This window comes from Dipodomys merriami, unplaced genomic scaffold (genome assembly GCF_024711535.1).
Source record: "Dipodomys merriami isolate MVZ:Mamm:240054 unplaced genomic scaffold, mDipMer1.0.p SCAF_889, whole genome shotgun sequence".
NCBI classification, from domain to species: Eukaryota; Metazoa; Chordata; class Mammalia; order Rodentia; family Heteromyidae; genus Dipodomys; species Dipodomys merriami.
This window is the reverse complement of record NW_027206500.1, coordinates 219,226-232,784: the sequence shown is the minus strand read 5'-3', so window position 1 is coordinate 232,784 and position 13,559 is coordinate 219,226. Positions and strand designations below refer to the sequence as shown.

The window sequence follows — 13,559 nt, the reverse complement described above, 5'->3', positions numbered from 1 at the left end:
CCGCCGCTGGCGCCTAAAAACAACATCCTCGTCTGCCTAAGAGGCGCGCCGAGGGGTCGTGACAGATTGTTTATCCCCGCAATTAGCGACGCGGCCTTTCCCCGGCCGCGCGGCCCCCGGCCCGGCCGGGCCCAGCCCGCCGCCCGCGCTCCGGGACGCGTTCGGCGGGAGCCGCCTTGGGACGTGGCGCGGCTTCACTCTTGGGGTTCGAGCCTCCCCAGGCCCTAAAGCATGGACTGTGTAACTGGCGGGTTCCAAGGCGGTCCGGGAAGGTGGCCTGCGGGCGCGCCCGCAGCCTGTTTGGGTTTGGGGGGTCGACGTGCCCTTTTCGAGAGAACACGCTTAGCTACGTCCGATGCTGAAATGACCCGAGGCTCCGAAACACCGAGTCTGAGCACCCAGGATGGGACCAGAGAAACGTCCCTGCCGAGAACGACGGAGCTTAAAATGTGGGCCTGAAAAAGCACCCCGGGGCCCTCGGCCTCCTTCCTCTCCTCTTTCAACCACAACGCCCAGGGTCGGGGCGGGGGGGGGGGGGGGGGCGGGAAACGAGCCTGGCCGGCGGAGTGGTTAGCCTGGAGAGGGTTCCCTTAGAACGGCCGGTGGGAGAAGCCGGCCGCGGCCCCGGGGCTGCGAGCGGGGCGTTGGGCCTGCAGCCTCGCGGGCTTTGAAATGGGCTAGCCTGGCCTTCTCTCCGTGCGCACGGGGCACGCCTCGGGGGCGAAGGGGAGGACACCCCAAAAACAGCTTCCAGCGGGGCCCGAGTCCGCAGGCAAAGCGGGGAGGCGGCGTAACGTTCCCAGAGGCGAATATTCCCGAACCCGCCCCCCCCCCGTCAAGTCCTTAGATTTCTCGGGGAGCCTGCAGGCAGACGTGGGGCTGCCATCTCAGCCCGACCCCTCCTCCCTCCAGACCCGGGCCGCCGCCCGCCGCCGGCCGGGGTAATAAAGTTCCTGCTCCAGTAATTCATTTTCCCTAATCTGGTCGCCCCTAATCTACAGCTTTTTTTTTTCTTTTTTCTTTTTTTATGGAGCCCTGTTAAAAGGCGAGGGAATTCGCTGTCCCTACGCGCTCGGATAATTACCCCTAAATGGCCACAGCAACCCCTTGTGTTTCCTGGAGATTAGAACTCCGCAGTCATCAATGGCCGGGCCGGTGAGCCGCCAATCACCTCCTCCGCTAGCTCCCCGGGAACCGACGGCCTGGGCCCGGGGATAAGAGGCCATAAAAGAGGAAGCCCAGAAAACGATCGCTCTCCCCCCCCCTCCACACACACACACACACACACACACCCCGTGCGCACAGATCTTACGTCTTCCCCCCTCCCGTCGTTCCCCTTCCACACCCCACTCATTTTGCCTCTTCTGTTAAACAGCAAGAAAACGCATAGGGCCACTTTTCTTCCGAAATTGGCGACCCAAAAGTTGCTCACATTCAGCCCCAGGCTTCCACCGCGAGGAACCCCTATCCCGCCCCCCTCTCTGTGTCTCCCACCTACCCCCACCCCAGCCTGCCCCGAACAGGCCTTCTCCTTCCCGGGCACAGCGGCCTGGAGATGGAGAAATGTTATTGTTTCCGCAGACCCGGTGTCCGAGGTCACGGGAAGGCCAGATCCGTGGTCGGCGCGCGTCTCTCGTTGGTTTTAGTTCGATTCGTGTTCTCTCCAAAGGATCCAGAGGGGCGGCCGCCCTGCGCCCAACCCGGCATCGGTCGGGGGGAACGCTCCCAAGGACACCCTGGGGTTGGGGGGCACACTTTCTGATTGGGTTAGGTCTCCATCCGTGTCACCTCTCCGTGCGTCCTAGGAGCAGGGGGGGTTTCCTTGGACAAACTTCAGCCCTGCGCTGGGGTGGAGACACAGGCTCAGGGGTTCACCTCGCCCCCCCCATCTGAGGATTAAAATAGGAAGGAAAGGACGGCCTCATAAAAAGGCAGCCCCGTCTCTCCACCGGGACACATAACCACGCCGTGTTTTCATTTTAAACACACACACACACATAAAAGTAACTTCTTAGAAATGATCTCGTCAGATTGCTGTTGGGACAGATAGTAGACAGGGACGGGGTCGGTGAGCAGTCTAGGAAACAAGGAAAGTGTGTGTGGGGAATAAGAGGGGTGGGAAAAGGGGACGCAGGAGAGAGGGAGGGGGACGAAGGGAGAAGAGGGGTGGGAACGGGGGAAAGTCTCCCAAGAAGGCGAAAAGATGGGGACGGGCGGGGACCTGGACTGACCGAGGCCTCCGGGGGGCTTTAGCTCGGGGACGAGTCCCCCCACCCCCTCGTCCCCCGCACCTCTCCTCTCCCGCGCCCGCGGGGAGCCTGGCTGTGCGCGGCGCCCCCCAGGCCCCGCGCGCCCCGAGGCCGGTCCCCGGCAGCGCGGCCCAATGGGCCGCTCCGGGCCCGCCCCCTCGCGCGGTGATTGGCCGCCGCCGCTCCGGCCTCGCCTTATTAGCAAGTTCTCTGGGGAGCCGCGGCCGGAGCCGGAGCCGGCGAGGGCGCCCGGGAGCTCGGCCTGCGGGGCGGCGGCGGCGGCGGCGAGCCAGGCCCAGCGTCCCGGAGCTGGCCTTCTGGGCGGCGGCGGGAGGCTCGCGCGGGAGGACCCGCCCGGCCAAGGCCCCCGAGGGGTCCCCGAGGCCCATGCCCGGCGGCTGGCCTGTGCAGCGGCTGGAGCGCGGCCCGGCTCTGCATGGCCCCGGCTGCTGACATGACTTCTCGGCCGCTCGGTGTCAAAGTGGAGGACTCCGCCTTCGGCAAGCCGGCCGGGGGAGGCGCGGGCCCGGCCCCCGCCGCGGCCTCGGCCTCGGCCGCCATGGGCGCCGACGAGGAGGGGGCCAAGCCCCGCGTGTCCCCCTCGCTCCTGCCCTTCAGTGTGGAGGCGCTCATGGCCGATCACAGGAAGCCGGGCGCCAAGGAGAGCGCCCCGGCGGCCTCGGAGGGCGCGCCGCCGCCGGGCGCCCGAGCCGGCCCGCTGGGCGCCCCGGACGCGCCCTCCTCGCCGCGGCCGCTCGGCCCCTTCTCGGTGGGAGGACTGCTGAAGCTGCCCGAGGACGCGCTGGTCAAAGCCGAGAGCCCGGAGAAGCCCGAGAGGTCCCCGTGGATGCAGAGCCCGCGCTTCTCCCCGCCCCCGGCCCGTGAGTAGCCAGAGCCCGGGCGGCGAGGCCAGGGAGGGGCGGGGAGAGAGGGGTGCGGGGGGCCCGGCCAGTCTCGGGGCTCCCGCGTACCCCCGGGCCGTGCGGCCCGGTGGCTTTGGCGGCTGAGGCCGGGGTTTGAGCCTCCAGCCGGCCCACGCGGGGAGAGAGTTCGAGGCCCGGGGGTGGCCACGAGCCCCACGCCCTGGCGCGGCGGCGGGCCACTCGTAGGACGCGGGCGCCGGGCGCGCGGGGAGTGGATCGCCGTGGGACCCGGAACCCACGTCCCCAGCCGCGGCGCCCCGCCGCGCGGTTTCACTTTCTCCGACCCGGACACCCCCCACACACACAATGCAAGGTACCCCCCTCCCGATACGGGGTTCGGAAGCTTCTACTGAACTCCGCCCCTCCCCACTTCAAGTTTGAGGTTGATCCTTGGTGCTCAGGGCAGCAGATGGGTGGTTTAGGGGGGTGGGGGCACCAGACTGGGTACTGCACCCCGTTTTCATCGTGTCTGAAGCTCCCACCTCCCCCAGCGTCTCTCCGACTCTCCCCCCTCCCCCCCCCCACTCCCCCAGGACCTCAGCCGCCCGCCGCGCGTTCCGGAGCCTCGGCAGGCCTGGCGGGCCTCGGCCTCCGCGCCCCGCGAAGCCTCTCCGAGATATTTCAGGAGCACGGGAAATTCCCAAGTTTTCCTCGCTTCCTTCGATTATGTGGCACTGCAGAATAGCCCGCACGATTTCCATGGCGCGAGGCCCAGCCGGGATTTCTATCTGGGGATTAAACGAGGGGGAGAAGCCAGCCAGCCCCTCCCGGGGCCTAAGGGCAGAAGAAGGTCTGCCCCTGCGCCCGGGCCACAGACGGACATTTCCCGAGGCGCCCGCCGGCTCCTCCGCCAGGCCCGGCCGAAAGCCAGTCCCAGGCCAACTGCTGCCCAGATTCACGGGGGCCTGGGGAGAGAGGGAGGGGGTGTTGTTTGACTCACATCCTGGTGGTCTGAGCCCAAATAGCATTCTCCTTCCCCCGTTTAAAACACAAACTAAAATACACTTGGGCAAAATCCGCATGCTGAAACAGTCTGGATTTCCACTCGCCTTTGGGAAACAAAGCGTCATCCACCATCGGAGAAGGAATTTGGTGTAGGGCCTTGAGCCCTGGGACCCCCAAATCAATGGGGTCCCTGGGAATCATTCGTTGTGTGATTCATCTGGCCAGGACCATGGTAACAGGCAGTGGTGGCTATTTCTCTAACTCGGGGCTCAGTACTGGCTCTCTGCCCTTACTTGAGATTTATCTAGAAGCCAGAAGACAAACACTGTTGGCTAGATTGTCAGTAAATGGAGCCCAAAGTTCAGGAGCCATTGCATTGCCTCCCGCCCCCCAAAAAAAACTCCTCAGGTTTAGCACTGCAGGGGATGGGGGCACCCAGAGAAGACCAAAGGGAAACTGGGAGAAGCAACTGGCCAGTTAAAATGGAATGCCCCCCTTCTTCATCACCCCAACTTGTAGTTTATATATTTAAGGGTTGGCTACAGTGTGACCTCTGAGTTGTCTTCTCCCCCAGAACCTTGTAGGAACGGGGCTGTTCCAGGGGGAAGAGGAAGGGGTTCCAAGTTCCCCTCTGCCTCTGAGAGGCCCACCCCAGCGCTCATCCCTGGCTGAGCACAAATGTTTGGCCCCAAACTGCATAAAACTCATGACCCTTGGGCCGGGCACAGACCTGTTTCTGCGCCACCAGCTTTAGCAGCCACCTTCTCCCTGTGAGTGACAGCCGGGTGAGGCCTGCTGCCATCCACCTCTGCCCAGCTGTGTTCTGGCCTCGAACATGCTTGTATTTCCTCTGGCATCGCGGTGTATTTGCAAAAAAAAAAAAAAAAGTGGGCCAGAACGTCTGCCCCGTAGGGTTACGGAGTGAATATGAAAAAGAATTTTGTTTTCAAGTGTTTCTGGTGCGTGTGGAACACGGGAGCGTGGCACAGATAGGTGCTGACTTAGGTTACTCTTGTCAATACTCCCTTGCGATCTGGTCTCTCCCCCGCAAGCTCTAACCCCCTGCCTTTCTCTCTCACGGCCCCCTAGGGCGGCTGAGCCCTCCGGCCTGCACCCTACGAAAGCACAAGACCAACCGCAAGCCGCGGACCCCCTTCACCACGGCGCAGCTGCTGGCGCTCGAGCGCAAGTTCCGCCAGAAGCAGTACCTGTCCATCGCCGAGCGCGCCGAGTTCTCCAGCTCGCTCAGCCTCACCGAGACGCAGGTGAAGATCTGGTTCCAGAATCGCCGTGCCAAGGCCAAGAGACTGCAGGAGGCAGAGCTGGAGAAGCTGAAGATGGCAGCCAAGCCCATGCTGCCACCCGCGGCCTTCGGCCTCTCCTTCCCCCTGGGCGGCCCGGCCGCGGTGGCGGCGGCTGCCGGCGCCTCGCTCTACAGCGCCTCTGGCCCCTTCCAGCGCGCCGCGCTGCCGGTGGCACCCGTGGGACTCTACACGGCGCACGTAGGCTACAGCATGTACCATCTGACATAGGCGGGGCCAGCGCTCCTCCAGCCCACCGCCCCTACCAGCAAGAGACCCCCCCCCCCCCCCCCCGCCGCCCTGGCCCTTTCTCTTGAAACCCCAGCTCCTGTGCTTCCGGTTGCTTCCTGAATTCTCTCCCAAGTCTGACCCCTTTCCACAAAGTGGGTCCCTTAGAACGCTTCTAGAACCTAGGCCTACACACCCGCCAGTTACAGATGGGGAAACGGAGGCCCTAGAGGCTAAGATGTATTCAAGGTCCCAACACAATTTACAGGCTGAAGGGGACTGGAGAACACATCTCCCGCCGCGCGTAGACAGAAACCAATGCGGGGAAGCAACAAGAAATTAACGCGGGATGCGTTTGGAAATGAGGACAGTCCTAGACACAGAAGACTGTGAAGGGGAGATGGATCCCAGGGCCTGGCACTGGAAAACAAAGTTTCAGCAGCAAAACCTTGCTCAGTGTGTGTGTGTGTGTGTGTGTGTGTGTGTGTGTGTGTGTGTGTGTGTGTGTGTGTGTGTGTGTGTGTGTGTGTGTGTGTGTGTGCATGCATGCGCATGGGGAGGTGGGAGATGCACAGATGTGTGGCACAGGTAGGTTTGAAGGAACTTTTCTCTTACCAGGACCAGAAAAAAAAATGTGTAAAAAAAAATCTGTTTCTATTTAACAGTACATTCTCGTGGCTCTCAAACACCCCTTTGGAAGGGACTGTGTACTATGTAATATACTGTATATTTGAAATTTTATTATCGTTTATATTATAGCTATATTTGTTAAATAAATTAATTTTAAGCTACAAAAAAAATCTCTGCCCAATTCACTCCTGTATTTTAACTGTGCTTCTTGCTGTCTCTTCACATATGCAATTGCTTTCCAGCTGGGTGATAGCTTTATAGGAGCAACTTTCAAAGGTGACGAGAAGTCTCCAGAAATAAAGGGACTGTCTTTTGGGGCACACGGGACAGATCTACCTTAGCAGAGTCAAGTGGAGAATTGAAGCAATTACCTGCGATAATTAGGCTCAATTTTCCAATTCACTTTAAGCTGAAATCGACACTTGCTCAGGCGACCCGTAACTGACTCTTTTCTTTTTTTCTCCGCGTTTAACCTGTCTATGAAAACAAAGTGAATTGCCCAAATGGTTTGATGACTGTAGACAGCTAATCCGGACAAGTCCCACCTCCACAAACCTGTTTCTCCCACAGGAGGCCAGGTGGGGGAGAGAGAAGCAATTGCTTAGCTTCTTTATTATTTTTGTTTTTATTTTATTTTTGTAGTGCCAGTAATGGGGCTTGAATTCAGAGCCTGGGCACTGTCCTTTAGCTTTTTCTTTCGAAGTTGGCATTCTACTCCTGGAGCCACAGCTCTACATCCAACATTTTGCTGGTTAATTGGACATAAGATTCTGATGGGCTTTTCTGCCTGGCTTGGCTGTGAACCTCTATTCTCCGATCTCAGCCTCCGAAGTAGCTAGAATTACAGGCGGGAGCCATCAGACACCTGGCTTGGGTGCTGATGTTTGGGGGAACTCTATTTGAATCCTCAGAATATGGGCACCTTCACATTCCCATCACAGTCCTGATTACAACACACCAGAAGTGTAACAAACTTTACAGAAAATTCAAAGTCAGCGCATACTCTCACTGTAGGCAGGACCTCGGGCTTCTTCCCCAGCCCTCGTTAACATGGTTTTGCTTTTATGTAGCCAGTCAGGCCCAGGTTTCCACAGAAAGTATATTTGAAGAAGTTCCAAGTTCAGTCTCCTGGGAAGAATTTTGCAAGGCTATCGAAGACAAAATGACCCCTTATTAAATCAAACCAATTATATTCCCGGAACCTCTCTCTCCTCCTTTGGTTTGGGTTCATCCCTCAAATAACAAATTTAGGTTCCCCAGCCTCTGTCAGTGCCCTGCTCCTCCAAACTCCAAGAAGAAGGCCCCCCCCCACCCCGGGTCACGCTCCGCCCACTGCCCATTAAGAGGAGACACTAGCAGACCAGGACTTTTAAGATCCAAGAGACTCAGTATGCGGTCTTGGACTTGGGGAGGGGCAAATGTGTGTGAGGAGTGAAAGAGAAGTTTTGAGGCTCCCTGCCTTTCTAGTCCCCGGACTCCAGGTGAGCCTGGGGATATCAAGAGACCAGGGTCATGCTTCTCCACCCCATGAGCTCTGAGTTGGCTTCAGGCCTTGTTTCCCGGTACCAGACCTTCAACCCTTCGGTCTGGATTGCTTGGCCTGGGTTATAGTCTGAACTTGTCACAGCCCCAACTTGTTGCCATCCACTCCGTGAGCTTGTGGGGGTCCCGGGTGGAGCAGTGGCCTTTGGCTTTGCGATTCCCAGAGCACCTTCCGAACCCAGGGCTGGGCCTTTTCGCCCCAGGGAGGAAGGAGTTACACGGGCCAGACCAGGCTCCCTCCGCTGGTGGTCTTTAAAGGTGTTTGAAGGCCAAGAGGTCCGCTGCTGCTTGCATAAAGTGTTCCCCCTTTTCCTTTTTTTTCCACAAATTAAGAAGCTCAAGGATGGCCTTGCACACCCAGTGTACCCTGACCCCCAGAACGGCTCCTCTGGGTTTCTTTCTGCGGAGCCATGGGCGACAGTCCCGGGGCTTGAAGTCAGACAGGCGGCCCCTAGTTCCAGCCCGCGGGTCACCGCCGCGTCCCCTGCCCGTGGTTCCTCTGCGCCCCTCACTTTTCTCACCTTTGCAATGGGCCTGGCATCTTCCCCTGCCCTAGGATCTGGGGCCGTGGGTTCTCAGCTCACCCTGCAGCGCGCGGTGTGTGTGTGGGGGGGGGGTGCTTTCCATTCACGCGGGATAGAGGAATGGCGGGGCGGGATCGAGTGTCTCCATCAGCCCAAGCTCCAGGGCCTCCTGGCTCCTCCGACTTCGGCAATTTAGGGTCGAGGCAAATTTAGAGGAACATAATTGCCGTAATGAGCAACGGTTCGCGTTCTGCAGACGCGCGGTGGCTCCAGCGAGGCGGTAGCTGCAGGCGAGGCGGGTGCGCCTCCCCGCCCCCCACCCCCTGCACCTTCGCGGGGCGCGCGCACGGGGCCCACCGCCCTGAGACCCCGGCCCCGCCGCCCGAGCCTCTGCCTTGGGCTGCCCGCCCTGGATTCCCCTCCGCCTCGCTGCCCCTTGGCTTTGCCACTTTGATTTCTTCCCGTCTAGCCCTTTCTTTGTCCCCCGCCCCCTTTTCCTTTCGGATTCCCCTTTCTCCAACTCGTGTGTACACAGAAAGTGCTCAATAAATGCGTGCCGCCTTGGGTAGCGTGATGATCCTGAGCCACATTCGGCCGGGTGGGGCCGGGTGTTGGCCCCTTGCGGCTCTGGCCATCGCTTCTGGCTCTCTCCACCCTTCCCCACGGCTCCCTAATTTCCCCGTTTTGGGGTGGGTCGGGTCTGTCACCGATCGATTTTTCTGATCGGAAAAGAATCGTTGCGTTGGTGACGCCCGGGGGCTTCCCCCGCGTGCGGGCGACTGCGATGGAGGACGGAACAATCCTTGGGGCCTACTGTGCGCAGTTCCCGCGCGTCCCCAACCCTGAAGAGGCCGCGGGAGATGGCGTGGCCTTCCCCAGGTCAGAACCGATTGGGGGGGGGGGTTGGAACCGGCTCCACCCGGGAGCCTCGCGTGGCCGGCGCGCCTGGGGCCGGGAGCTGCGTGTGCGTGCGGTGCCCGTGTCCCCACCGAGGAATGGGGGCCTTCGGTGTGAGTTTAACTCCTCGGAGCCCCGACCTCGAGCGAGCGCTGCCCCTTGGCAGTGATAGGGGTCCCGGGGTCCCCCCCACCCCCGCCCGGCCGACGCCCGCGTTTTGTTGGGTCCGACACGGAGTCAGTTTGCAAACCCCGCTCTGACCACGCCGCGAGCCCAGCCCGGCCACAGCGCGGGAGCTCGGGGCGGCCGCGGCCTCGGCCACCGGGCGCGGGGCGTGGAGCGGCCGGGGCCACGGCAATCGGGACGCGCGGGGCGGGGCGCTGGAGGGCGCACGGCCGGTACCCCGCGCCCCGTGGAAGTCTCTCGGCTCGCTGACTCGGGTCAGCGGCTAGGCGGGACCCCAAGTGCCGTCCCACCGCGGGGGGCCCCTGGTAGTGACCCCAGGCCTGAGGTGAGCGCAGCCGGGTCTGGGCCCGCGCCCCGCCCGCAGCCCTGGGGGCGCAACGGGAAGCGGCGCGCAGAGGCCCCGGCCGCCTTTCAACTCGGCGGCTGGCGCCGGCCTGGCCGGGCCCCCGGGGCCTCGCGGCCTCCCCGGCTCGGTCCCGCCTCCCCGCCCCTCGCACCGCACGGCCCGGGCAGCCCCCCTGCCCTCTCCCCGGCCTCGCTCGGATGCCCGGGAAGCACCTGACCCCCTCCCCAAGTGCCAGGGCCCAGTGCCCCCTCGCCGCCCCCCCTCCCAGATCCTCGTCCCAGCCCCGCGGACTTCCTCCAGCTCGGCTCGACAGCTCCCGCTCCGCGGCGCACGCCGCCTCGCCGCGCCCCGCGGCCCCTCGCCGCGCCCCGGCCTCCGCCACAGCGCCGCCCCGCGGCCCGGGCCCGGCTCTCTGCAGCCGGGGCCCCGCGGCCAGCCGTGCCTGACGCCGGGCTCAGCTCCAAGACAGCCTCACACTCACACGAACGACACCACACACCAACGCACCGCAACAAACCCATGCGCAGACATCCAACACACCAGATCCCACGGTACCGACCCCACACACCCAGCAACACTCACCACCACCGCGCACACAGCAACACACAGCAGACCCCACGCTCACCTGGGTTGAACACTCAACACCACAGGCTTTGAGCACACACACACACACACACACACACACACACACACACACGAGTCTTAGTCCATGGAGACAAACCTTTTGCTCCCCAGGACACCCTCCCAGGTCCTATAAAGTTCTGAGACCTAAGACCTGATGAGAGACGCATAAGCATAATGATGGGGAGCAGGGCAGGAGAGGAAGAGAGACATAATGGAAAGAGAGAATGCGGTGCAGAGGGATGGACAGACACACAGACCCGGGAGGGAGGCAGAGCCCAGCCAAGCGGGCAGCCGAGTGCTGGGGTAGGAGCGGGAGATGCCACGCACCCACGCCGCCATGCATCCATGCTGCCACGCATCCATGCGTACAGGGAGGGTTCCAGGATGCAGAGCCCGTTATCCGGAGGCAAGGGTCAGCTGAAGGAAAGCTGGAGCCCCCTTCCCAGAACGGCCTGGACTCTTCCGGGCCGGCCGCCTCCCGTCCATACACCTCTTGCCTTCCAACAGGCCCAGTTCACCTGGCCCGCAGGACTCAGAGCTAACATCTGAACTGAGAGCTAGCAGTGGGCATCAGCTCAGGCTCCCCAGCAGGCATGCCCAGCAAGGGGGGCTCTTAGGTGGTCAGCCCCGGCTGTGCCCAGCTCTTGCCTGGGCTCCGATCCCGTTTCGACAGTGGGGTGGTGACCATTGTTTTCTTGTTATTACAGGGCACAAACTGCTGCTCACAGAGGGCATTTCAGAGGCTTTGGGATCTGCCTCAGGGCCCACTCCCCAAGACCAGCGCATCCCCTGAGGATGCCATAAACAGCCGCCACTGGGCACTAGCTAGAAGCGAATTCAAAGTCTGCCACCAACTCAATTAGGGGCAGAGGAAAGGATCAGAATCACAGGCTCACAGCAACCCCACCCCTGGGGTTTCAGCCAGAAGACTGTGGCTGATCCGAACTCCCAACTCCTGGATGTGGAAACACAGGGGCAGCCTGCCCTTGCCCTCAGCCTCCACCTGGGTGAAGGCTTCTCACGTCACTCAACAGGGGAGGGGCGGGTGTCTTAGTGCCTGGCGCAGTGCAGCTGTGCATGGGTTAGGCACCACGCTAGCACACAGAGGCTGAAGTTTGAGGTGTTGGAGGAGCAGGGATGATCCAAAAGGCCTGGCTGTTGCAGGGCCATAGCTTTACTTTGGCTCCAATGATGTCTTCTTTTTTTCTTTGCTTAGGTGCTCGTGTGGCTCACGTTGTAATCCTAGCGACTCAGGAAGCTGAGATTTGAGAATCAGCGTTTGAAACTAGCACAGGCAGAAATGTCTGTGAGACTCTTATCTCCAGTTCACCAGCAAAAAGATGGAAGTCGAAGTGTGTGGTTCAAGAGGTAGAGTGTCAGTCAGTCCTAAGCAGATAAAAGCCAAGCAAGAGTGTGAGGCCCTGAGTTCAAATCTCCGTACCTAAAGGTAGTCGTGTTTATTGTCCCAGTGTCAAATCCATGCAGATTGGAAGCTAAAGTTTGGGCCAAGCTAGCACCTTGGGGTGGGGTGGGGATTCCCTCTCTAGGTTTTGGACCCTAAGGCAGCATCTCCCTCAAGTGGAGATCATAACAACTCCCGGCTGGGACTGGAGGGGGAGGGTAAGCACTCGTGGGCTCTCCTTCACCTCCCCTACAGCTGGTGGTAGTGGGAGGGTCTTACAAGGGACCCCTGTGATCTCAGGAGACCTGTATAGAGCCTGTGGTGCACATCCCACCATGAAATCCTAACTATCCACTGTGACCTCTGCAAGGGGTCTGAGGAACCCCTCCTGCCTAGCTTCAACGTGTCTCTTTCAGGTCTTGGGGACCAGGGCTGGGCCAGGGGACGCAGTGGGTAACCCTCAGGGGCCTCTAGACTGGATCAGGACGCCCACTCTGCCCCCAAGCTCTCCCCTGGGGGTCACCCTCCACCCCTGGAGCGCGCCAGAGGCTGGGGAGGGTGGGGGGACCCACTCTGTGAGGCCAGAAGCAAAGGGGGGGTTCTTGTCTTTGGACTCCCAGGGGAATCGTGGAAGGTCCTTTTAGGTTGTCACTGAGGCCCAGGATTAGCATGCATGCGTGCGTGCACCATCCAGGACTTGTTACTTCTGATGAGGAAACCCAGGCGTGGAGCGGGTTCAAGGCTCTCCATTGGATTTGTATCAATCAACGCCTTGCAGAACTTTCCTCCTGCTGCACAGGCAGCTGAAAAGCAGCGAGGCCCTGGCCCGCTCCTTCCTCCTCCTCCTCCTCCTCCTCCTCCTCCTCCTCCTCCTCCTCCTCCTCCTCCTCCTCCTCCTCCTCCTCCTCCTCCTCCTCCTCCTCCTCCTCCTCCTCCCTTGGTCTGGGGAACCGAGGTTCCCTGGGTTCTGGGTGAAGCAGCTTTTCCTGTCCCTGCGAAGCAGGAGCCCGTGCTTGCCAGCCCCCTTTTCATGGACGCAATGCATTTGCCCCGTGCCTTACAGGACTAACGCACTGCGCACTCCCTCCCGAGGAGCATGTAATGTGGAGATGGGATGGAAGCCCTTGGCGAGCTGAGTGGTCCAGGAACCTCTCATGGAGGCGACCTGGGAGCGGAGCCCAAAGGGAAGGTTGGCAGAAGGTCCCGGGGCTGGAGGCGTGTCCTCCTGGGTGGGGACCCCACGTGTGGAAGCTCCAAGGGGGGAGCCAACCCTGAAAAACTGGTGCAGCGCCTGGCGCTTGGGTCAGGGGGTTTTGTGAGAAGAGAGATTGGGGTATGGCCAAAGGGGGGTGTGTCCCCCAGTAACAGGGGAAGTGGTAATGCTCTAAATATCATAGCTGGACAGGCGCCTCCCCCCCCAGTGAACCCTTTCTTTCCTGTGTCCCCCGCCCGCTCCCTCCCTCCAGGATTTCAGGAACAGCTTCTAGGAGAGCATCAAGTCCCGAACGGGTGCCCAGCTCCAGACCCAGAGCCTGGGGCCACCTGAGGAGTCTCTTGGACGCTTGTGCTGGAGTGGGGAGCAGCTGGGTGGGGCTCAGCTGTGGGGCAGATCTGCCATGGACACCCCAAACTCCCCTCTTCCGGCCGCTGTAAGCCAGCTGTGCCCACCCCAGGGACAAGCCACCCTCTCCACTGCAGCCGGCACCCAGAGAATGTCCAGTGCTGGTCTAGCACGCCAGGAAAACGGAGGTTTGGATTCCCT

The 13,559-nt window shown here is 61.2% G+C and overlaps 1 protein-coding gene across 1 annotated transcript; it reads left to right on the top strand.

Moving 5' to 3' along the window:
- The first annotated feature begins 2,586 nt into the window (after nucleotides 1-2,586).
- On the top strand, nucleotides 2,587-6,399 carry LOC138820457 (homeobox protein MSX-1). Its single transcript, XM_070012103.1, has 2 exons — nucleotides 2,587-3,130; nucleotides 5,207-6,399. Exons 1-2 carry the CDS (start codon nucleotides 2,686-2,688, stop codon nucleotides 5,647-5,649), a joined length of 888 nt encoding a protein of 295 aa, XP_069868204.1. The 5' UTR covers nucleotides 2,587-2,685; the 3' UTR covers nucleotides 5,650-6,399.
- Nucleotides 6,400-13,559: the final 7,160 nt, after the last annotated feature.